The 26,100-nt window shown below is 45.7% G+C and overlaps 1 protein-coding gene across 2 annotated transcripts in view; it reads right to left on the reverse strand.

Annotated features, from left to right (window-relative positions):
* The window catches only part of Kiaa1549 (KIAA1549 ortholog), a 135,613-nt gene that overhangs the window by 28,098 nt on the left and 81,415 nt on the right, over positions 1-26,100 (reverse strand). For both annotated transcript variants that reach the window (XM_013158532.3, XM_063250565.1), the window contains exons 10-16: positions 23,906-24,090; positions 14,961-15,157; positions 12,898-13,013; positions 6,852-7,057; positions 5,911-6,134; positions 5,311-5,464; positions 963-1,268 (exon numbers count right to left, since the gene is read on the reverse strand). In XM_013158532.3, coding sequence (XP_013013986.2) covers positions 963-1,268; positions 5,311-5,464; positions 5,911-6,134; positions 6,852-7,057; positions 12,898-13,013; positions 14,961-15,157; positions 23,906-24,090 — 1,388 coding nt within the window. The remainder of the gene's footprint in view (positions 1-962; positions 1,269-5,310; positions 5,465-5,910; positions 6,135-6,851; positions 7,058-12,897; positions 13,014-14,960; positions 15,158-23,905; positions 24,091-26,100) is intronic.

Consider the following 26,100-nt stretch of genomic DNA (forward strand, 5'->3'; position numbering starts at 1 on the left):
GACAGAAAAAGTTTAAAGTGACCAGAGAGCAGATGTCTCCACATTTGTTATATTACTAAGCTTTTTGTTGTTTGTTTTCGTGTACCATCAATTTCCTCAAAGATTATAAGCTACCAGTTTCCATCTTGGACTAGGGTAATATTTATTATTACACCAAGTTATACTTTCAGATTAAACACAGTAACTGATTAGATTGAATGGTATTTGGCCCTACCAGGTAGCAGTTACTCGCACCCCAGGAATTAGTACTCACATATTTTGAGGGAAACGATATACTATAAGGGCCTCCTTCGAAAATTCCAACCAGTTTCAGAGACCCAAATTTTCTAAACCTGTATTTGTCACCTAAGTCTACCTTGATACAGTTAACAACATCAGAAGAAGCCAGTACAAACTTCCCTCACTAATAATTTAAATTGTGACTTATTAACGTCTCTCCAGAGTTAATAAGTCATACATAAATTGTTCAATTCCATTTACTTTTGAAATTAGCAAAAATCATATGAACTTTTCTTCCTTGAGTTTCTTCTCTATGCCTTACGAAAGTAAATTTGCAAAGACTGACTAAACATAAGAAATGTAAATGGTAACAGAGGGGATGAAAAGGTCAGCTCTCAGGACAGGAAGCTACTGTTCCCCAGTGGCTTCCCCGAGTCTAGGGCCCCCTCCAGGCCCGAGTGGTCACTCAAATTGAACACCATGGGCACATCCTTCACAGCTCCTTTGAGGGACCCAGAACTGAGAATATGTTTTGAATTAACCCACCTCCACTTCATGACAGTGCCAGAGAGCCAAAAGGATACTTCCACAAAAATCCCCCTGCACACATTGAAGAACAAAACAGCAAAGCTGCATAAAAGCCCGCAGCCAGTGTGACAGAAGATGATGAGACTGACAGAATTCTCGAGGAGCCAGCCACTCGAAGCCCTTGCCCCCAGAGCCTGCTGAAGGGGAGTACTCACGCTGCAGGGGTTGCTGGTCGTCTGTGCTGGGCTGTAGAAGGACCCCCACTGGGTGGCTCTTCTGTCTTCCCGGGAAGGGTTGCTGTTCGGGGGTAGGCCCGCCAGGCCTGCTGCACTGGGGGGCTGGCTGCTGGGAGCCACAAGGGCGAAGGCGTCGTCCAGCAGGGAGTGCATGGTCTGGCGGGCCTCCTCGATGGACGGCTGCGGCGGGATGTACTGCGAGGCTGGGAAGGGGAGGCCAGGGTACCGGGCCAGCTCGGTGGAGGACGGCGGCGTCTGCACATCAGCCGGGAGGTCGGGATCCGACTGTGGCAGGGAAACAGCAAAGGGACAAGCAGGTGTGAGCTTCCATGGTGACTAAGACAAAGCTCTAGGGCCAGAGTGGAATCTTACAATGTTCCGGATATTTAGGGAACAGCATAGCATCAGAAGCTTAAACTGACAGCTGCAAAACCTGCATTCCATTTTAAGAAGGATAATGCCTGGAATTAGGAAAAAAGTGGGAATGGTCAAAAATTTTTTTTCCAGTAAAACTCAACTATCTGACATGCATTTTAGGACCTGGTAGTAACATTTCTACTGAAAGCCTAGGCACCAGAAAAACACATTTCTAAGTGCATGGGCTCAAAACGAAAAAACCCTACTAAACATTCCATGGACATAGAAACTGCATTGTGTCACAGTCTTTTCACTGTTAGCAGTAGGGAAAACCAACTGGGTGGGGATAGAGCTTGGCAGTAGAGCACTTGCCTAGATGAACAAGACCCTGGGTTCACTCCTCAGCACCACAAAAAAGAAAAAAGTAAAAAAACACTGCCCTATATATCTCTAAAAGAGGCTAAGCTCATCCCCATAATAAAACTACTATGTATATTAACAGTACCCACTATGACAGCTATGTGTGATAGATTATTCAAAAACTGTCTTTAAACGGGTGGTATCTCTGGATAACATGAATCATTAAGAAAGATTTAAACCTTTATATGCTCATTGTTTAAGAGGCAGGAATACAAGCCACAATTAAATTTTAAAATTCTTATTTCCTGATACCATGTAATAAAATAAATGCTGCCATAAATTTTTTTTTTTTTTTTTTTTTTTTTTTTGAGACAGGATCCTGCTGAGTAGTTCAGACTGGCCTTCAACTCACTATATACCCCAGGCTGGCCTCAAGCTCATAGCAATCTTCCTGACTCAGCCTCTTGAGTGTTGGGATTACAACCATGAACCAACAAGCCCTGCCAGTCTTAAAAAAAAAATAAGATAGTATCTTAAAAAATCTTAAATCTGCTTCACATGAACATTCAGATTTCTGGATTCTCTTGGCAGAATCTGAGGCCCCAGAGAGACCCAGCCCTCAACTCAGAGAAAAAGCCCACTAACTGTTGAGAGCTGCTGCCCCCTGGAGGTGGGGCCCGTGCATTTTTTGGTGAGCTCACTCTTCAGGCCTGGTCCTGTGGGTCTGTTTCACCAAATCAATAACATTCCAGTAAAGGCTCCCTGATGCTATCTGTCATCTAGGAATTCTAAGGCTGCCCAAAAGATTCTGCTTATGATGCTGGAAGAAACCCAAGCTCCTTTTCTGATAAGGTGGGCCAAGGCCCTATTTATATCTCCTCCAAAAACACTGGTTTTCTGGAGGGAAAGATGAAGCCTGGCTATCAGCGGACAACCATCTAACAATTTGCAGGTGGCGAGAAGGAAACACATGCCTGGAAGGACAATACCCCACCTGCAAAAGCTTCGTTTCCAAAGCTATAAGCGATGCCCGGGCAGTGACCCCTGTGGCTGGCCATGTCTCCGTACGGCAAGGGTACAAGCAGAATGGGCACAGAAGGCATCTGCTCTCACGCACACCCAGAGTCCTGTTAGCCACAGCCATTGCCAATGCCAATCTTGTCCCAGGGACGGTTCTGAGGATGGGAAGGTCGGTTCCCTCCAAGTCCCACTGACCCCAAATCCCTGGCAAGATGGCCAGAGTGAGCCACGAAGTCAGGCCTCCTTTTGTTTTCCTTCTGCCTGGTCATTTTCCCAGGCTAGACCCTCACAGCTGGATGCCAAGGGGTCTTTGGCATTTTCCATATCCCAACATTGCTAACTCATGAATGGAATCCCAATGGTGAGTGAAGAGAGGATTGACCCAGGATCTGTAAGTCAGGATTTGAATTCCATTCTGAATCCCAGCTGCAAAATTGTCTTACGATTCAGTGTTGTTTGCTTGTACAGATACACATTGATTTATCTCCTCTAGAAATACAGATGAGCCTTTTTACTTTTAGGCAGCAAAGATTAGACCATTTTTGTGCCGATCTAGAATACTTTATGGGCCATTATTAGAGCAACCGTACACTGTGGTTTTCCCAGGCCAACCTCGGTCTATTCCTGCTGCCTAGTTTAGCAATCAAGAGCATTTCCTCTCAATTTCCAAACTATCTGGCTCAGAAAACTGGGTGCATCGGCATAAGCCTGTAATCCCAAGCGCAGGAAACAGAAGCAGGAGAGTCACCGTGAACTCGAGCCCAGTCTGAGCTACAAGGGTAAGTTCAAGGCCAGCCTGAAAGACATAGTAAGCTACCATCACAAAACACACACACACTCACAAAATCTGGCTAAACGACATCGGGGCCTGACAAGTGGTTTTGTTTTGGACATAGGATCTTGTTGTAGTGCCTAAGCTGAAATCAAACTCCTGGGCTTAAATGATCCTCCCGACTCAGCTGCCCAAGTAGCTGGGACTATGAGTCCATGCCACTCTGCCAACTTTTATAAATTTTTTTTAGAAAAGAATCAGACAATAAATATTTCGGTTCCACGAGTCATACAGTCTCTGTCAGAACCCCTCATCTCCACAGAAGCTGCCACAGATAACTGCAAACAGGCAAGGCTTTCTTGCATGAAATTTCAATATGTTTACTGAAACAGGCTTGAGCTGTAGGCAGTAGTGCGGTGTGAGGTGTGCTTGTGAAATGACACAGAGCATTTTTCAGTGTTATTTGTTTAATTTAGGAGAAAAAAAACCCTTAAATAAACATCTGATTCCCTGAATGCTGGCTAAAGTCACGGGCACAGCACAATGGCTTTGCCCCAGCAAGCACCTTTTGCTAACCCTCGGGGGCTCTGTGTGTCTGTGCCCAGGAGGACCAGGCCTCAGGCGGTGCCTCAGAGGGCTCTGTGATCCTCACACCCCCTCAGGAGCTGGCTCACTCCCTCCCATTGAGCCTGTGTGTCTTCATACTATCAGTATCTGCCCTGAACTGTGGTCCTTTTAGCAGGGAAGAAATGGGTAATTCTGTATTTCTTACCTCTCACTAAGTTCTCTATCCTGTAAAAAATTTTTAAAATATACAGACATTCCTCATTTAAAGTCCAAGTTTCAGTCCCATAACTAGGCCATTAAATGAACTGGTTGATAAGTGAGGAATTGTATATAGTGTGTACATTTCAATATTCAGAGCTAAGAGATGGTGAGAGGAAACTCCAACCTGAAGACTTTGCTTTTACCTGCATCACTTTTACGTGCAGTACTGTGATGTACAACAGAGAACAGAACTACAGTACTGTCCTGCACAGCACAGTCAGCAAAGAGCGCGGTACTGTGCTATAGAAGAAGCCAACATGAGGCTGCACTGCCGCTCACGTCCCTGCACACTAGGTCCAACTGCAGGTCATAATCTCAGTGGTGACTGTCAAAACCAAACAGCACACCTCAAGTACACTTGTTAAACAGGGAGGCTGTTAAACAGAGGCATGTCTGTGTACAAAGGCTGAGTGTTCCTCAACTGAAAATCTGAAATGTTCCAAAATCTCTGATTTTTTTTTTTTAGCTCTGACATGATGCTGTTTTGGATTTGGAAGAAGTTTGGATTCTGGACTTCAGATTAGGGATGCTTAAATATTCAAAGAAAGAAATCCCAAATCTGAAACACTTCTGGTCCCAGTACTTTGGTGAAGGCTTACTAAACTGGACAAATGCACTTTCTTCTTAGCACTAGAGGCAGGGTGGCAGGTAAAGCCCTACACAGCCTTCTTTTAACCAGGAAACCCACATGGCCGTCCCACTTGGGGAGGAAAATCAACCTGGACATTTCTCTCTCTTTACTATGTTACACCCTAAGGCTGAGGACAGGGCTTGCACACAGAAAGGAAAGCCCAGGATGTGTTTCCTGAGGTGTTACCCACAGCATCCAGGTGATATGACTTGTCTCCACCAGGAGTGGGCCCGGCCCAACTGGTCCTAATGTCTATAGCCCCTCACCAGCAGCCACCCACTCCATTCACCCTCTCCTCCGTCCAGACTGTGCCCCAAGTCACCAGCCCACCCCTCTCACAAAGGGCAGGCACTACGCACCGGGCAGCCCATGTAGGCCGAGTTGTGCACGCCGGGCGGCCGCTTGTAGGTGCCATCGCTATCAGTGGTGATGAGCCGGTCCTTCTCAGCATCTGCCGGACAGCCGTTGACCTGGTGTTTCCGCCGTGGCTTCGGGGAACGTTTTATCCGTGAGCTGCCAGGAAAAGCAGGAATCATCTTTGTAAGCAACAGCCGTCTTGCTACCAGCTCATCAACTGAACCCTGCGTGTGTTCTGCCTACCTGCAAGGTGCTGGCCACACACCCCAGGGGCAGGCAGCCAGCAGCCACTGCCCAGTCTCCAGGGATGCTCAGAGCCTGCTGGACAGACCTAACAACAATCGGACCATAGAACAACCAGGCACTTCAATTCCACAGAGGTGCACAGGTGTCCAGAAAAGGAAAGGACAGGCGGCCCCTTAATCCCCAAGGTGGCCTGACTGGTCCTGGAGAACATGCAGGGCCAAGGCCAGGAGGGACAGGGGCAGTGGTGGTGCAGAACCCTGCATCTCCTCCTGACTTTCACGAGCACAGGCAGGCCTGCTGCCTGGACCCAGGGTACAGCTGGGTCCCCTCTGCCCTGGTCTCAGTTGAGGTCTCACCTCTTCCTGGGCTCGATGAACACAGAGGGCACGCTGGCCGTGGGGTCCAGGATCTTATCAATCTGCATCTGCGCCCTGCGGTACACACGGTGCCGCTCCTTGGTGTCACCTGAGGACAGCTCGTCTACCACCGGGAACTCATAGTGGCCACGGCGCTTGGCACGCAGGCGGATCTTGTTGCGATGGTGCTCGATCTCCGACTTGTGCCGCAGAGCAGTCTGGATCTAGGGACAGGCAGCAGGGGACAGTGACAGATAGGGCACGCCTGGGCCTACACTGGACAAAGCCTGGTGGGGTACCTTCCTCTCCCTACCCTGCACGTGCTGTCCCTAGGTTTGAGGAAGGCACCAAGGGAGGTGACAGAGGATGGGCACAGAGATTTATTCTGGCCTGGAGTCCTGGCTTCTCCTTCCCCACAGTGGGAGAAATTCACTTGAAATTTAGAAATCAGCCATGGACAACCCAGAAGACTTCTATACAAAATATCCTCCAAGAACAGAGTATTTATCAAACCCAATCATACCACTACTTTTAGAGATACTTAAAATAAGACCTACAAGCCAGGTGTGATGGCACAGGCCTGTAAACCCAGCACATGGGACACTGGGACAGGAGGATGTATAGGAGCTTGAGGCCAGCCGTCATCATATTGGGAAGCATCACTGCTGGCCACACAGGACCTAAACCAGACCTCCACAACCAAATAGCAAGACCCAAATAGATGTATGGACACCAGGTGCGGGTTGTGGCTGTAACTCCCTTCTGCACCTGTGTCTAACAACACCTTGGCTACCACCTGGTCTTTGGAAACCAAGCACGGTGTTTTCAAGGAAGCCCATGCCATCTGTGACCACCAGACACTGGACCTTTCATTTGTCTGTAAGCACTGACCAAATCAGAAAGGGGACTTTATTAACATGCTTTTGAATAAAAGCAAATACCTCTTTGTTGATTTTGTTGGTTTCTGCCACTCGGTCAGTCAGGATAGGGTGCTGCACCGGGGGCGCTGGGATGGGCTGCATGGCGATGAGCTGTATCTTACTCGGGACCTGCCGGCTGGCCTCTGAGGAGCGGGAAATCCTGTCCACGTGCTCAAAAATGGAGGCTGAGGAATGCTGCTCTGCCCCGGAACTGGGCAGCCGGGGGCCTGGAATGGAGGAACAAACCCAAAGTTATCCTAAAGAGGCAACACTGAAGAGTGTTTCTGAAAGAATCCTCAGATGAGGCCTCTAATCAAAAATACATGCTGATGCGGGTAGCAGAGTACAGTAAAGCTTTGGATTGTGAGTAATTAGTTCTGAGATGCTCTGCAAGATGAGCAAACATTTCTAAGACATTGTAACTGCATAAACAAGCCATGGATCGCAGTGAGGAACACATGACTGAATGTCACATGATCACAACCGAGCCAATGCACTCGCTCTCTCATGCTCTCTCTGTCTCTGACTCTTCTCTGGACCTGGAGGGGCGACAGCCTCTGTAGAAGAGGGAGGAATCAGAGAGAGATTCCTAATCTCAGAAATGAGATTAGGGAGATGTTTAAAATGGGGGAAGCAGTGCAAAATGTGTAGTAAAGCACCACCCAAATAAAGCTGTAGCAGTACCAGAGATGAATCCGTTTAATGACAATGCAATGGCACGTTTGTATGAAAGCCTCAAAAGGAGGCAAAAGCCAAGTGTCACTAGATAGGTTTCTTATTAAAGGTGCATGAAAAGAAAAAGATCCCATTGAGGAAATAGCAGTGGTTCCCTTAGTGATGGCAAAAGTTGTTCTTATACAATAACCCTCTTCTCTCTTGTCTCCCTCACACAAGCCATGAAAGTTTTCAAAGACAAGTACAGTTACTTTATTTTTCTTTATATTTTGTATTTTTTTATAATGTTGTATTATATCATACTATTCTAATCATTTATTTTATATGAATATTTTGGAGTTGTACAATGAATCATCTGAGTTTCCATGATTTCTTAGGGGGAAATTCATGTTGATATACAACAGTTTTGGATTATGAGCATGTTTCTAGAATGAATTTCATTGCAAACCAAGGTTCTTGTGTACTTGAAATTTCTCTATTCAAATTGAAATGGTCAGGGTTAAATACCGTCTCTGTTAGCTCCATTAAGAACTATGAGTCATTTCAGGAAAGCTGTGTAGGAATCATTATTATACTCTAAAAAATTGACCTGTTTTGTCTAAATGTGGTTTAAATCTCCATTGAGAAAAGTGAAGAACAGGAAGAGCCTAGAATCGCTCTGATGGTCAGTAAGAGATTTTACAGGATGTTGCCACAGCTCTGAACCTCCCCTGGCACCTGCAGGGAGCTTGCAAGAGTACTGTCAGTCTGTTGTGAGCTGAGTTCTCTGCTAGGACCCTGCAGATAGTGCACCTGTGTCACTGCTACAAAACGGCACCGCGTCTGCACATAACCTGTGCACACCCTGACAGTCACCTCTAGATTCCTGTAACTCAAACATAATGTAAAAGCTGTGCAAACAGTTGCCATTTAGGAAGTCATTGCCAAAATAAAGTCTGCACATATTTAGGACAGATGCAGTTTTTTTCTGACTAGTTTTGCCTCATGGCCAGCTACACGTGGAACCCGTGGATACGGCCTTTATAGCTGAGTCACCAAATGGCAGCGGAACTAGGGGCATGTGGCGTGCACCAGTTAACAAGGATGGCTCCTCACCTTGGGGTATGGAAAGAAAAGTTGAAGAAGCATGAGAAAAAAAGCCTGCTGCCTGAAAGGAATTCATTTCCACTTTAAAAAGAGATTAGGCAGCACACTTAGAAATGGCTAAAAGGATAATTTTTACGTTATATATATTTTACTATGATAATTTTTTAAGGCAATAATATCTCTGTAAAAGAGGAAATTTAAATGTGCAGGAAAAAAACGGAAAAAACACTTTAAAATGTTAACAAAGACTGAGTCCTGGTATAATGAATGCTCTTTCATTTTTCCAATTTCCTACAATGAGGTTTTTCTCTAGTGAGCATGGCCTATAGGAGAAATAATCGCAATTGGTTTCAATTTTTAAAAAGTAGGAGAGAGAGGGAAAGGAAGTGACTAGGTGGACAGTTGTGCAGCCAAACTGAGACCAGCAGATTCCCTGGCTCTCCTAAGCCACTGTCTGCTCCTGCTTTAAAATGATAGCCAACCACAGAGGTGAAAGCAGTAGACACTGTTTTTAAACAAAAGCCGAAGGTTTGAAACCCCAAGCAAAAGTGAAAAATGGCTGGGCCTGCTGGCTCATGCTTGTAATCCCAGCACTCGGGAGGCTGAGGCAGAAGGATCCTTGCGAGTTCGAGACCAGCCTGGGCTACAAAGTGAGCTCAAGGCCAGCCTGAACTGCATAGCAAGACCCTGTCTCAAAAAGACAAAAAAAAAAAAAAAGTGAAAAATGTAGAAGTTTCTCTTTGGTATAAAAAAAGACCAAGAGCTGGAAAAGCAATAAGAAATAGTTGATAAGCCAGAGATCTAGCTCAGTGGCGTAAGTGCCCACCCAGACATGGTTGATAATTAAAATAAGGGATGCATATCAGTGCTATGTAGGGTTTCGTATTTTCTACACATCTGAATTATAATGTTATCCGAAACAACTAGAAATTATTTATTACAGCCCTGAGTCGCCCAACAAGGGGCAGCAGTAGTTCTTTGCCTGCCCCAGCCTGCAGGGAACCTGTCTGTGCCACCCCAACCAGCCGGCTACTGCCTGTCCCCCACAGCAGCTCTGCATACCCTACATTGCCTGATAGACTGGTCTCGCTGATCCAAACTTCTAAAGGGGCCACAAGTGCCACTCAGGGTGGCCCATGAAGCTACTGATACTCAATGAGGAGAAATGGATGCACGACAGATTAACACTGCATGAGTCCTGACGACAGCAAACAGGGACTTTGGATTACAACCCCTTTCTCTGCCAGTATTAGTGTTCTAAAGCAATGGTAGAAACTACACTACATGATCAAGGGATCTACTACACATCACAGTGGCTGGAATTCATTGCAATATTGTGATATTTAAAAATTGCTAAGTAAGTAGACCTTCGGTCTTCTCACCACACAAAAAATGGTAGTCATGGGAGCTATCTCGTGCTGAATAGACGGCTAAGCCATTGTACAGTATACACATCCTGTGGTAACCATAAATATACACACTGACATCCTGTAAGTTAAAACAAGTAAGCATTTTAAAAGAAAACAAAATAAATTTCTCTACTTAAACCGCACTCCCCACCCCCACCAAAAGGACATAATACAAGACTGAATAGGATCATTCCAGCCAAACAGAAAGAGGAAAAGGCACTGCAGAAATGCTTTAGCAACAGAGGTCTTTAAGGAATCATTCCTGCATTATCTGCAAATAAATGCAGCAAATCGCATGATCACCAATGCTGGTGGCCCACAATCATGCCTGTGAAACAGCAATCACACTTCCCTGTCATGTTCTTTGTCCCCTGAAGCTAAAGCATCCCAGGTGCTCAGCAAACAACGCGTGGATCACTGACTGACTGACTATAGTCACCTCAACTCAGTTTGTAAGGTTTTTCTCTTGAAAAAGGGTCTGGGAATCAGCCTTAGTGAAAAGACAGTAACTAGACTTTATAATGCCAGTCATTTTACAAACAGGTGCTCCAAAATTCCTCAGATACCTATAACTGGGTGTTACACGTAGTAAATCTAGTTGCGTATATTAATTAGCTTGGCAAAGTCTTTAGCAGGTGCAAAAGTAAATGTTGGCTTAGTTCTCATATGAAATTCTTGGAGTTCAGATGAACTTTGTAGAGTTCAAATGAATGAAGTCTCAACTTAAAAACCACAAACTTCACATCATACCCCAAGGACAGCACAACAGAAACACCCAGCATTCTGCTATCCTTGGCTGCTCCCAGTGACAAGAGAAAGGCAGAGAAAAGCCAGTCAGGATGGAGGCAGTGCAGCTGCCACCACTTTAGGTCACATGCCTCCCCTCGGTCACCCCTCCTGTCCTCTCCTCACTAAGGCCACTCATCTTAGTGCCTGTCGGTGTGAGCACAGTGGTACGTGGCTGTGGAACCCCTGAGGTACGCTTGCACAGTCACACAGGTACCTGTGAGGGTCTGGTCACTTCCCAGGAACAGCTGGGCAGGCAGGAAAGCACAACCTCAAATCTACCAGAAATAAAACAGCCGTCTTTTCTGAGCATCCAGTGCAGAGGGGGTGGGAGGAGGGACTTAAAATGCCAGTAACCTCGGACAGCTGTCAGACGCCTTGCCAAGAGCTCTAGAGAGAGCGAGCTGGTGGCTGAGACAGGTGCCAGTCCCACGGTGACACAGAGGAGGGTGTAGGGATGGCTCTCACATGGTCCCCTGCCTCCAGTGATTTTTATTGTTTGACTCACTAACAAATGCATTTTTATGTGAATTATGGGATAACTCAAAAGCTGTGAGAAAAACTAAGAATCTATCTTATATGATGTTTAATGAGGTTGTATGCAAGCAAAAAGTACCTTTCCAGAAACACTAAAGCTATCTTCTGGCACCTTTTAAAAAGGAAATGATGTAAGGTACATTGATACACAGAGTGAGAAAAGCCAGCCCTCTATACCATGAAAGCAATGCACAGACTCGGGGTCCTTCCTAATTAGGACAGCAGCGTCTGAGGCCCTTCTCCTGCACAGTCAGCTGCTGCCCCTGCCGCCCAAGCGCCTGCTACTTGACTTCCACACGTGTGCTGAGCGGCTCTTGATTTCTGTTAGCCTTGAAGAACACAGATGAGCATCAGGGCTGTGACACTCTCAGAAAGAGTCAAGTGTGGCCACTAAACGCACGATATTCTCAGGCAAATGATGAACAGATACTGAGAAAACCTACTGTCCTTTTCCCTGCAAACATTTCTTTCCCGAGATTAAAACTCAACTTTAATCCTGTCTGAAACATGGCACCTGTTACCATGGTGCTAAGTAATTTTTAAGAGTCTATGAAACTGAATCCAAAGAAAAAGCTCTTTCCTTCTTCTAAGGAGGGTATGATCTGAAGATTATAAAAGAATCAGCTGGAAGGGGTCCCCAAGGAAGGGCAGTTCATCCCCCCAGGAGACTCAGAGGCTAATGGAAGGCCATAGGAATGTCAGGGATAGAAGAGACCTCTGGTTTCGGCCCAGAATCTCTTCACTTATAGAAAGCAATAAGAAATAGTTCCCTCTGCTGCACCTTCATACTGGGATAGTTGTGATTTTTAACAGTCTAACTATAAAAAACTGTTATTTCAAATAATATGCAAAGCTTTCCAATTATCTTTGCATTACTGAAACACAACCCTGACATATAAATAGAGCTCCAGTCAATGCAACAGCTGACTGATACTTTACTTAGCAGGAAAACTGAGCTATCTTTCCCTCACTCCAAACCCGCTCCCACGGCTACAGAGCGCCATGGGCATAGTTTTGTTACAGTGCATGGTCCCATGGTAATGACCTTTAAAGGGAATGAAGTTCACTGCATGCCTGGCCTCCACCACCCTTTCTGACCCCAATCTGCAGCCACCTGCTCACACCACACTGCCTGCAGAAGACAGAGATAACAACAGGCCCACGCACTGGGCATGGACCGGACTTTCTGACCCTGACAGTGACAGCTCCTTGAATTGGCTCCTAAGAAAGTTGCTGTGTGGGGCTGGATGCTAGGACTATGGTTTCCATTCAGTTCCTCCCTGTCCTTCATAGGAAAATCACTGGGTTCTACTCTAGACTTCAACAAGGATACCAAGACGCACCTCAGTGACCCCAAACCTTGCACAGAGTCCTCACCTCAAAGCAGACCACAACACAATGCACCATGGTGACAACTGATGCTGAGAAACTCACATGAATACACATGAAATTCACATGCATATCTCGTTTCACAGATTAAAAACAAATAAAAAAGATTTAGCATCTTGGCTTAAAACCAAGGCCTGTGGGTATCTCATGGGTACTTTAACACAGAGAAAGTGGGTGTCACAGACCGCTCTGTGGGGCGCGGTGGGCCCTGCCCTCAGGGACTGCTGCTGGCGCCTTATCTCCCGAGTCCCTCTCACTGGACTCCTCGCTGACTGTAGAGTCCGCATCGGAGGGGGAAACTCTGTAGACACAAAACAAAAATTAACACATTACAAACAAAAAAAGCAAAAACAAAAGGTCGCATCAATATGGAAGTCAAGCTTCCAAGCAAAACTGGTAAAATGAAGCAATCTAAGGGTCACACTGACACTGCCCCAGCGTTACCACACCCTGATGACAGACGGATGCTGTTTGCCTAGCAACTTAGCCGGCTACAATTCAGATGCTAGGAAACCACACCACAGACTGGAGGGTATCCCATGGCGCTGCGGGCCCAAGGCCCAGCTCTGGCCCCAGGTCATACCTAGCCAGGCAGTCTCCTTCAAGCTCACTCATGTTGGATCAAAAAGAATCTAGAGTCTGGACTTGGGGTCCATGGGGCCTGAAACTCTCTAGGATGCCATCTAAGAATAAACCAAAGGATTGGCTCTGCAGTCACCCCAACTCCAGATCTTTGAGAGATGCCCACATAGATAATTCTGGAGTAATAACCCCTACCAAGATTAGAATCTTTATTAAAAAATCAAGGGTATTGTGCTGACCAGATCACACCAAGTTCGGCAAAATCTTAATCAGTTAGCACACCCTATATATCCAGGCTCTGGCTTTTGTAGCAGTATAAAGTAGTAAGAAATTCTGAGGCCCCAAGGGATACTGAGATATGCAGCTATCCCTCAGTATCATGGGGCATTGCTTTCAGGGGCCCCACAGACACCCGAAATCTGTTGATACTCAAAGTCCCTCATATAAAATGTCACAGTATTTGACAGAACCTGTGCCTACCCACCTGTACCCTTTATACCTTCTCTAGGCTACTTCTGATACCTAATACAATGTAAATACTGTATGTCTTACTGCCAAGGGAATGATGATAAGAAAAAAGTCTGCACACGTTCAGTGAGGATGCAATTTTTTTCCTAAATATTTTTGATTTGTAATCAGTGAAATTCACAGATATGGAAGCTGAGGGTACAGCCGGACAACTGTATGCAAATATTGTACCCAATACTAATCACCAAGGTGATATGACTAAATATTCATGGTAAGGTTACCAGGAGAAAAGAAATATTTTGCAAAATTTACTAGCACACTAAATCAACTTTAGTAATTTGGTTTATTCTTAGCTTGCAAAATAATTAAGTAAACAGCATCGCTCTACATGATTCATTTTCTTTCCTGACAATTATGCTCTAATATCCAGGATGTTGTTAAAACTAGGCCAGGCCCCATGAGTAGGTTTTCTGATAAGACAGAAATGACATGGTTTTGAATGTTGGTTTTGCCGCATACTTTTTCCCACTTAGTAGCAGATCAGCAGGTAGGGATGCAAAGCTCAAAAAAAAGCTCATAATCAGAGTCTCCAGCGGCCAAAGCCTGGCAGTGCTATAACCCACGGTCACTGTCCCAAGACCTGATTCTGAACTTTGTCTTCTGCTGAGCTCCAGTGCACCTCACAGCTTCAGAGGGTAACATGGGGCTGTCCGGTGGTTTGAAAATGAATGAGTGATTCTCTCCATTGCTCTCACAGAGGGAACGGAATTAATCAGGCAAAGGGAGATGGGCAGGGAAGAGGTGGGAGGAGTCCTGTCCAGTCGACTAACAAAGTGATGGCACAGGCAGCTGGGGAAAACCAGAGCAAAAAGGAGGACACGGTGAAGGTCACCTGCAGACAGCGGCAGCAAAGTCATCCGCAGGCACTGGCGCCACAGGCAAGGGCACAGAAGGCAACACTTGCTGGGAACTGAGCCTAAAGGCACCGTCAAACCTTCACACGTGGTACTTTCTAGTCTTTAACATTTTGGGGAGGGAATCGCTAGTTCAGTAGAACGGACATGAAGCCCTTGGATCCATGTGTGACTGGGCTCCTCACCAGGGTCACACCATCAGCACTTCGGATATTGGAAACTGAGAACCTGAAACCAGAAACATGCTCTGAGACACAGAATAACCCAGAAAGCCCGGTAATAACCTTCCTCTGTGGCGGATGTTCTTAGAAGGGATCTTGGACTTGGGGCTTGGGACGTCTCCATTTTCTGAGGGCGTGGTATGGTCCTTCACAGGTCCTGGCAGTGGCGCTGGTTCATGAATAATCAATACATCATCTTTATTGTGCTGACCCAGATGCTGCTTGGCAAAATCGAAGCCCTTTACACTAGGGATCTGTAGCTAAAACACAGATAAGGGACACACATGAGACGGTTAATGTGACACCTAGGACAGTGAAGAGACATCATGTGGGTGAACAAGAGGAGCTCATGTCTGACCCAGGACTATACCGATGATGCCACCAGTCCAATTCCACAAGCATCTCTAGAATGCTGTGTATAGGTCCTGTTTGAAGCTACAATTTGCAACAGACGCTTGCAAAAGATTAAACAAAAGTACAAGGATTAAATAGCAAGACCATAATGCAAAGGCTATTCTGCTACCACCATGGCAAATCATGTGCCTGTAACTACAAGAGAGCAGCAGGGTGAGACTTTATGAGACGGGGTACAGGAGCCAGACCTTGATGGGAAGCAGGATTCGGAGATAAAAAGAGGGAATTATCAAGAGAATGCTCTAGGAGGTGTGACAAAAAGCTGTTTCAAAAAATGTATTACAAGCCAGGCATGGTGGTGCACTCTTGTAATCCCAGCACTTAGGAGGCTGAGGCAGGAGGATTGTTGTTAGTTTGAGACCAGCATGGGTTACAAAGTGAGCTCAAGGCCAGCCTAAACTGCATAGGAGACCCTATCTTTAAAAAAAAGAAAATGTATTACAGAAAAGAGGCATTTCCATGAATCCCCCTAAAATAACCCCCCTCACTTCAGACACACTTATCACATCATTTTGACCCTTTCTGAAGCAGTGCTGGAGGTCCTCTTCCACACAGTGCACCTGATTATCATCTGTGCTAGGGGAAGAAGAACGTAGTGGGTGCTGCATATAAAGGACTTCACATGCCGACTTCTCTGGGCAATCAGAAAACCACTAGAGGTTTCTAAACAAGCAGATTTCTAAGATCCAAGCAGACAAGACACAAGGGACCAGTAAGAGAATGCAGCAATACCCCATATGCATAAAAACCACAGAAGCTTGAGCTGAAAGTCTTAGCAGTGAAGATGGGAAGGAAGAGACAGCTCTGGAGGGTAGGCAGAGGAACTGGAAGCCAAATAGGAGCAAGAACAAAAAGTCACTAGTGGGGCGAGTATGAGGGGATGAGGGACAGAAGTGATGAACAGCAGGTGTCGCCCTGAATGTGCTTAGTGTGAGGTGACAGAAAAGACCCCAAAGAGCAGCTTGGTGCAGCTACAGATTGAGAAGAATAGCCCAGGTGACCTTCGGGTGGAGAGGTGACACCAACAGCCATCTCTCCAGAAAGAGGTGAGCAGGAAAGCTGGATTTTTCCAGATGAATACAGAGCTAGAAATGAAATGCAAAAGTACATCTATGTGAGGCTAAGAAGAGGAAAAGGAAATAAGGAGGAAAAGAGGCAGTGACTTCAAAGGAACAGAAGAGCTTACAAAGTTCAGGGCAGGGGCTGGGGATTTAGCTCAGCGGCATAAGCGCCTGCCTTGTAAAGCAGGCAGTCGTGAGTGATCCCCGGTACCGATAAAAAGGAAAAAGACAAAAAAATAAAAAATAAAAATAAAAAGAAAGTTCAGGGCAATGGAAGCCCTGGGAAGAAAGAATGTTTAGAAAGGAGAGATCAACAAGGGAAGTGGAGCACAAAGCTGAAGGCGAAAAGGATTAGCAGAAAAGTCCCTGCTCACATTGGAAGGAGCCAGAGTCCAACATGGGGACACAGGGTCTCATCGATACCAAACGCACAACCAGACCTATGAGCCACACCGCAGACCCACAGTGAGACAGGAAGGCCACTCGAGGTGCCCTTTTCATTTCTAGTGCTCGGATTCAACCTAGAGTCTTGAGCACGTCAGACAAGAGCTGTACCACTGAGCTACACCCTTGGTCATTTCTCATGACACCATGTTTGATGACGATGAACAGGTTCCTTAAATCCAGCATGCGTGGTATAATAAACTACATGTGGTGTAGGGGTCACTTCAACAGAAATATTGCTTGGTAAACAAGGTCCTCCTCCGACGGCTTTTGAGCGAAAAGACATAGTCACCCAGGTCTAAAGAGTATCTTTCAATGATATATTGCCCATGAAAGCAAAACCGTTTATCGTATTTGCATTAATTGCACAAATTAGTGACACCAGCGGCTCAGGTTTGTGACCCAGGGTCACAAAACTCCTGGATGGATGGATGGAAAAACGACCTGCAATAATGATTTCTGCCAGCAGAGAGAGACAAAATGTACTGTAAAGGTAGTTTACAAAGGGTTGCTCGGAAACAAAAGGCCTGATCACCTACCTATATTCTCTGAGGAAGGAGCTCCGGCTACAAGAGCAGGTCACTGGGTCACACACCCCTAGGCTCACTGCAAAGGAGAAGCCTCAACCTGCTGCTGCCGGAGACTGGATTAGCACTGGGATCTTCTGCTGGGCCGCGGGGCCTGGCAGGTTGCCTTTTTAGGAATCAAACCACAGATGCACAGTCTCTGCATCTGCTCCTTCCTCTAGGTGACTTCCCCAGCTCCCCTCCCACCACCCCTGCAGCACTGGTCCCATGTTAAAGAACCAATCACCCCACCACCACCACCCATGCAGCGTCCTGGAGTGCAGAGGTGGAGAAATCTGAGTTGTCAAATAAAAAGACTGCAGAAGTCTCCCTCTTTCCCTGTCTCCTTTGCTTGTCGTTAGTGAGAGGTGAGGCCAAGAAACAGGATTCTGGAGTCCCTAGAGGGCTGCTGTGAATCCAGACGTTCTGCAGAGGAGACAGAAAGCTGTCACCTCCCTGCCATCAAAGAACAAACTTTTCCCTGGCAAGAAAAAATCGAGAGCAAAGTAGAGAGGGTGGCAGTGAGAAATCCCAAAAGCACCGCCTCGCCCCGTCCCAGGTCAGGCCCATGCGAGGTTCTGCGCTTATCTGTCTTGCTTAGAGGAAGCTCAGGACCTGTCTGCACCACACTGGGAAGCACGTGTGCACCTTGATGTTCACACCACCTGGGAGGTCACCAGCCAGCCTCACATCCAGTTCTGCAAGCCTCTGTTTTAACAGGGGTCTTGGTTTGGGTCTTAAATCCATATTTTACATCAGAAGACAAAGACGTTAAATTTTCCATGTGTTTTCCCCCCACCTGCTTTTTTTGTTCTGGTTTAGTTTGGCTTGGTTTTTTGGGACAGGGTTTTGCTACGTAGTCCAGGCTGGCCTCAAACTTGCGATCCTCCTGCCTCAGCCTCCTCCATGCTAAGATAACAGGTAAATACCATGGCTCCTGGCTACATATTTACTTTTGAAAGATCAAAATCACAACTTCAAATTAAAGGAACAAATATTAGAGCTAAAACAGCATTGCATGCATTCTTGAACATTTACTCAGACTTGTAGGATATTTTCATGAACGCCTTGAACAACTACTAAATGCTCCAAGTCTTATGTTCAGGCCACTTACGAAAAATCTTTTGCTCACTGCCCGCCATGGCCTCTATCTGCTTATGTGTTATCCCCATGAACTTACTAGATTTTGATTAATCCACAGCAAAGTAGTTGGATTCTATTGCCAACAAAACATCTAATAGCAATCATCAATATGCCTTTTATAAGCCAAACACTTACTAGTCCAATGTTGCTTCCTGTTTGCTATAAATTTCCATAAAGATTTGAATGCACTCTTAAAAACCAAAGCACATATAAAATACAGATATTAGATATATGAAAATTATGGAAGCTAGAGGCAACTCGTGAACTTCAAAAATCTATTTCGTATGATGGGGGTAGATTCCCACCAGACTTTGACATGCTGTCCTAATTTATGGAATACATAATTATAAATATTATTTTCATCTTGAAATGAAATTACAAACCTGCTACATAAGTTAAGTGTCTACCTGCTAAGCCTTTTTAAGATGGCCAGAAAATTAAAAGCTGACACTGATTGCTCCTAGCTGATAATAAAAAATTCTAATTGGCAATTTCTAGTTTTAGGATACTGCTTCGATCCTGTTGCACCTCCCAGCTTCCAGAACAAAAGGAAAGAGTAACAGAATTAACAATCCTCTAACCACTAAACCTCTCTCCCAAAGCCCTTTCTGTTATATTTCCAGTAAGAAGAGCATTCTCTAAGGACCAGGCAATAACCTTTTAGCACATTATGGGTTTGCTTTAACCAAACTGGAGGAGCTATAGATGACCTTCTCCAAGTGAACACATCAATCTAAAAACACAAGCAGCACGGGCTGCTTCAGTGCTGTTTGGAGGCATTAAACACCTTCCTTGAGAAGCCATCAGGGCTCGCACAGGAGACAAACAGTGACAATACTGCAAAATGTCAGAGAACCACCCAAATCTGATTGGTGATTGACAGCATTAGAATCGCTCTTGGTTGATAAGATCTCAAGCAGTTCATATAAATAGCTGAGTCCCCAGGTGTTAGATATAGCTATTAGACATAAATTTAGACACAGTATTTTGAAAGGATGTGACACATGGTGGACCCTCAATAAATATTTGATTGGATGAATGAATGAACTTCAGAAAGCTCAGCTAAAGCAGCCAACTTACTGGGTTTTATGAGGAACCAAGAAAAGGTCATTGGCATAAGTGAAATACGCAAGTCCTATTGGTTCACTGCAGATCCCAACCAACATCTTTAAATACACAGCCTGAGGGCTACGTAAGTCACAGCCTTTTACAATAGAAACTGGGCAATTAGTCTGTGCATATACACAAAACAAGAGCCATTTACACAGGAGGAAAAAGTCAGATGGACGCCCTCCTTCCCTTCGTGGAATGCACGCATTTTCCTTCATTTCTACTTTCTGAACCACTACAGCTAGTTTTTCCGTTTCCTTTTTTCTTTCCTTTTTTTAAATCTAGAGTTAAGTCTGGCTAGCATTATATCGCAGCTTCCACATGCAGAGCAGGCTTCAGTGAGTACTTTATAAAAGAGGAGCTGAGATTAATTAGGGTCTTCAATATTCATATTAGGACCCACTTATTTCAGAAGAAGGATGGTTCTTTTGTTCTTTCTTCCTTTAATACATCACGAAAGAGACAGGCTGCACTGTCTATGCCCCACTAAAACACATTACCCAACAAGTCGGGGAGGTCTGGGGGGACAGGTCAGCCAAGTAACCAGAGAGGGCTGATGAATTCAGAAACACGTGGGTCATAAATATAATGAGAGCCAGATGGACCGAGACACAATAACGTTCCCAGTGCTTGAGGTTAGCCTGACACCCCTGGGAAGGGGCAATCAAGATGACAATAGAAACCACAGTGCAAATCCTGACAATGTACGAACAAAAGTGTGCAATTGTGTAGAGCCTGCCACCATCAGCATTTGTTACTTGATGGGTGAAATCTGTGGAAAATCCTCACGACCACCAAGCTGTCTCCATTCAGATGATGAGGACAAGGAGAAGTTACTGCCATCTGAGTGTTCTCAGCGGGGAGGGCAGGGGACCCTGGGTCACCAGGAGGCGGCACTCAAACCTGCAGCCCAGCAGTCAGCTGGCTGAGCAGGCCTCAACTCCCCCAACTCCCTGCCCTTGCCCGCGGGGAGTCTCAGGGGAGCCTGAAGACTCCAAAAGCAGCCCTGTATGCTGCACTGTCTGCAGGAGGGAAGAATCACTCACAGTGGCCCCCTGGATCCACTGCACTGCCTTCCACTGTGATGGCTGCAGATGAAAACTCACCCCGAAGAAGAGCCTTCAAAGACTGCCCAAAGCCCCTAGCATCAGGTCTAGTCCCAGGCCCTGTTTCTCCTCCACAGCCTTGGTGTGGGCTGTGCCCCAGTTTTCCTGAGCTGCTCTGTTCCCCCTGTGGCCCAAGGCATCCCCTCCACCTCCCCTCTCCCATTCAGCAACACCCCACTCTCGGGAGACAGAGCCTCAATGTCAGATTTTGCAGGACTCTTCCTCCTTCCCTAAAGCTCTGGTGGCAGAGGCCACACGTGTGTGTTTGTCACTTAGCCTGGCCATGCTAGCCCAGAAGTTTGGTGTCTGAATGTTCATGACCATTACAGTTCTCTCTGGCTGCCCGCAGGGCCAATCTCAGGAGCAAGAAAGGGTGCCGGCTGCTTGGGGGTTCTGATCCCAGGCCAGGAACTGCGTGTGGATGGACCCATCAGAAGGAACAGATTCTACAGGGGATCTGTTGCCATTCGTGATAAAAAGCATCCAGGCTATGGGTTTTTAGGCAAAAGTAACAAACAACTGCTATGAACTGCAGAGAAAGGAAAAATACACAGTCTTGTGGGATGTTTTTCTTTCTTATAGGAAATAAGAAAGGGCCCAGCCTCAACATAAGACAAAATAGCCTCTCCCACTTACCATATTTCAAAAATAATCTACTCCCAGACAACCTGAAGAGGTCTCCTACTCATTACAAGGGGCAGGGGGTGTGGGCTGTAGGTCAGCAGAGTTATTGCTTCCAGATGTGTGCAGTTCTGGATTTGTTGAAGGATTTCAGAGAGCAGCACAAGGCAGCACCAGGGTGAGATAAGTGAGAGGGAGAGAGAAAGCAGAAAGCATGGGAGCAGGGAAGGAGCCCCGGCATTGGGGGGTGGGGGGGACCCAGGCCCTCCTGACTGCCACGCAGCCTCAGAGAGGACTGGGGAAGTGGAGAGCTCGTTCTGAGACTAAGGAAAGATCATGATTTTGCCACTGTAGACCCATGAAAGTATCTACACGGCAGGTTCCTGCACCAGCAAAACCAGACTCTGCTTCTGTAACCCTGCGAGATCCTGCCAGAAAGCTGTAGGCCAAAGACCTCAGCCATGAACAGCAGACAACCAGTGCACACAACCTCACAGCACCTGAAGGCAAAAAATAACTCTGAGACCCGGAAGTTCTATTCACAACTCGGCCTGTTGTGCGCGGCATGCACAAATATTTTGGATAAAGAAGGGAGAGAAGGAGGAAGTGTAGGGAACACCTTGCTTTTCAACACACAGGTGCTGACCCCGGTCATTCACTGCTCTCCAGGTACCGGACAGGCTTCCCTGGGGAGGGAGGATGTCAGGGAGCACAGCCCAGAAGGGCCCTAAACACACTGTCAAAGGCCCTGGTTAAATCTCCCTGTAACAATATCCTTTCACCAGGACAAAAACACTTCTCAACCTATTGTGGGTCTTACTGCAATGAAATTCACACGGTGAATCATTTAGTATGTCAAGGGCTTCCCCATGCCGCTCACTAAGACAACACCACAACAGCTCCACAGGGTAGGTAATAATAAATGAAGACAGGCAGTAATCATAGTACTGAGGTATAAAATGCTTTCAGTATAACCATACACTTGCAGTTTAATCAAGAAGTTGTAATTGTGCATAGCTGCATAAGAAATCACTCCTATAAAAGCAAAATTAATTTAAAAATAAAACTTTTTTTGTTCAACAGCGCAAGGTTTGTAAAATGCAGAATTCTTCACACTGAGACAATCAGTAAACTCAAAAGGTTAGAAGATACTAGTTGGTCTCACTTATATTGTTAGTTTATCTTAGTTCATTGAGAAGAAATGGTTGTGTTATTATCTTTCTTTCTTTTTTGGAACAACCTTTTGGCTTATGTCTTATTCTTTGAGTAACTATTTTGAAGACAATGATACACTGTGCAATACTTAATTGTTCTCTCATTATTTGCTTGTGGAATTTTATTTTCCAAAAAATAAAATAAGCAAAATACAAACACTTGAGAATAAATAGCTAACTGCTAATTTTAAAAAGTTAGAGTCAATATGAATTTAAAAAGGCTTTTAGGGCAATGCTTTTGTGTTGTTCTTTTGCCTTTTGCTTGTTAATTTTTAAACCTGCAGAGTAGAGAGAGTCTCCTAACTATTTAGATCTGTGGCAGGTACAGGTTAATGAACATGGCAGACTGATTACCACTGCCCGCTCCCGTGGTAAATACACTGACCAGCATGCACGCTGGACTAAACGCCTGAAGCTTGTAGCTCTTCTCCAGGAGACTTGCAGGGTTTTCCTCATACCAGGTGAGCTAGACATTGCCCCAAAGCCATTGCTTTGCCTAGAAACCTGATGTGACAAGTGAATATTATAGAAATAGTGGAAACATACAAGTAAGTGAAAAGAGAATTGCTGTTCCCCTAAAACTAAATTGAATGCTTTGCAAAGACACATGAAAGATACATTGCTAAAAAAATAAATAAATAAAAGCATGGCTGTCAATAAGGTGTAGGAGAATCAACTTTCTAAAAACTGTGGAGCGGGGTAAAGGGTGTAAGGAGACACTGAAAAACAAATCAAGAGAGCTTTGCACTCAGATTGTTTTGCCGTTCCCAAAAGAAACCCAAATTGGAAACTGCAGCTGATACATGGTGGGTACTTTTTGTTAGGAGAAAAATCATACAGAGTTCCTCTCAGTAAACCAACATTCAGAATAGAACAAACTGGGATATACTGAAAGACGGGCAAGTAAGTACCCGCGCCTGTATTTGAAGTTAAAATGTTTACGGGCTGTACGCCAACTGTTCATGTGTAAGCCGGCTCCATCAAGTGGACTGGTGGACTTCCAACACGCTGTATGGAAAAGAAAGGAGTCATTGATGGGGAATTCTGTATGAAAGAGTTAGACACACCGATCTGAGAAAGCTTCTCTTGGCCTCTATTCTCTGAAAATATCCAGGAGTGAAATAGAACACAATTCACACACAGGAAGGATATAATCTTCAATTGAGCCTCTCAAAAATAAAACCACGGAGAATCCAGAGCTCACAGCAGACCTGAGCCTGTGACACAGAGGGCTTCCTGGCAGAGCTGTTCCCCCAACTTTACTATCAAGGACCTAGAGGGCTCTGTCCCACAAGACTGCTCCTGTGAATGCGGCGAGGCTGACCCTACCTTCTGCCGCTGCTGAATGTTGGCCACGGTGTCAGGCTGGAAGTCCAGCTTGTCCGTGCGGCACAGTTTCCAGTACAAGATGACGATGATCACCGTCACCACCAGCACTGGGATGACCACGCCAACGATGATCCACAGGTTGTTGCTCTGGGACTCCGGCGATGGCCTCTTCACCCTGTCCACGGCTGCAGAGGAGGAAGCAGAAGGTGTCAGTGATGCCTTCCAACTCACACACTGGTCTGGACGGGCCTTCTTCCACAAGCCAGCTGGAAAATCCCAGCCATTTCCACTCAAGACAAAGTGACAGGATGACAGGAGATGTGATGCGGTGAACACACATATCACACATAGACGCGTCAGCAGTCATGACGGTGTGTGAGATGTGACTAAAGGATGAGGCTAATTTAACAGCAAAGTTCAGCTGATCCTGGGTCTCCTGACTTCTACCTTACAGGTTCACCCTGAAATCCTTACTGCAGGACATTTCTACACCAAAGGGGATCCTGCACCACACTGTTCAAAAGCAGCTCTCGTCACAAATGAAGAAAAAGCAGCTCCACCTCCAGAAGAATGTGATGATGAAGCACAACAGGAACTCAGTTTCCCAGGTCTCACAGAGGTGCATGACCAAAACTAGCAGGCTCAGGGAAGGACATCCTCACCTACCCTCAACCCCTCCAGCAAGCCCCCCTACTCATCCAAAAGCATTTATTAAGGGCAAAGCACAGTGATAAAGGCAGGAGACAAGGGTGAACAAGCAGATGAACCCCTCTAGGGCACAGGTTCTGGCCAAGCATGGTGCCACACACCTGTCATCCCAGCACTCAGGAGGCTGCAGCAAGAGTGTTACCATGAGTGTGAGGCCAGCCTGAACTGTAGTTCAGGAGAGACTCTGTCCCTAACACCAACACAATACAACACAACAAGCACAGATCCTAGTGAGGGTAAAGGGAATCAAATTACTGAGGAAACAAATCACTAAATAATGTTATAATGCTGTCGTATATGGTTAGCACTGGACACCAAGTGGAACAGCTAAGGGGACACAGCGTGAGCACAAGGCAGTCTGTCATTACCACTTTGGCTGCTGAAGTCAGCATCAACCAGGGGAGTCAAAGATGAGAACAACCCCATAGTCTAAGCACAGGCGAGCAGATAAACCAGACATGCGACATCCACATAGCAGACATCGTGCAACGTTTAAAAGGGAAGGAAATTCTGATATATACTACAACACGGATAAACCCATTATGATAAGTGCAAGAATCCATGTACAAAATGATAAACATCCCATGCTCCACTACTGCGAGGCACCTCAAACAGGTGAATTTACAGACACAGAGAGGACAGGGGTGGGCCGGACTGGGCTGCGAGTGAAGGGGTTTCACTGAATGGGCAGGGTTTCTTCTGGGAGCATGAGAAAGACGCTGAGATGGACTGAGGATGGCTGCAAACACCGGGAATGCAGTGAGTGCCACTGCATTATTCAGGTAAACGTGGTGACAATGCTCAGTTTTATGCTGCAATATTTTACAACAATTTTTTATATATAATCAAGGTGGTCCCGAAATTTTTCTCAAGAGAGCTTGAGGTTATAACTGAACATATGGCTCAGAGGTACCAACCTCCTCTTCTGTGACTTCCTTTGAACCTTTGAAACACACACTTTAAAGGAGATTGCTTTAAGGCACCAATGTTGACTTTTTAATTAAATGAAAAGAAACTCTTACTCCTTTGGAATCTGCTACTCCCCAATCACCCCTACTCAGCTCTCTCATCTCTCACACCTTTGACAATCCTGCCCCCCTCCCCAAATTTACTTCACAAGCTCCTTGACCACCCCTGCTCCCAGAATAGGGCCTGGTGCCTTCTGTGTCCTGGGTTCTCCTTCCTCAGACTCAGTTTCCCATGAGCCTCTGTGCTTCTCCCATTCAGACCCAGCGATGTAACCCAAATGCCCCTCTTTCTACCCAAACTTGCTATCCCTTACACTACATCTTAACAATACTAATCTCTTCTGTTCTAAAGTCTTTTGTCCTTCTTGTCTTTGTTTTGCAGATGGTATATTATTACTCTTTTAAAACACTTCTTATTACATAAATTTATCAGCTCTATACACTGCATCACTCTGCACATTAATCTGGCCACGATGCCACGTCTGCTCTGTTCACATACGTCTTAGTCATCTGGACAGG

Source organism: Cavia porcellus, unplaced genomic scaffold (assembly GCF_034190915.1).
Source record: "Cavia porcellus strain 051 isolate PalLab524CR breed Dunkin Hartley unplaced genomic scaffold, mCavPor4.1 scaffold_6, whole genome shotgun sequence".
Classification (NCBI taxonomy): domain Eukaryota; kingdom Metazoa; phylum Chordata; class Mammalia; order Rodentia; family Caviidae; genus Cavia; species Cavia porcellus.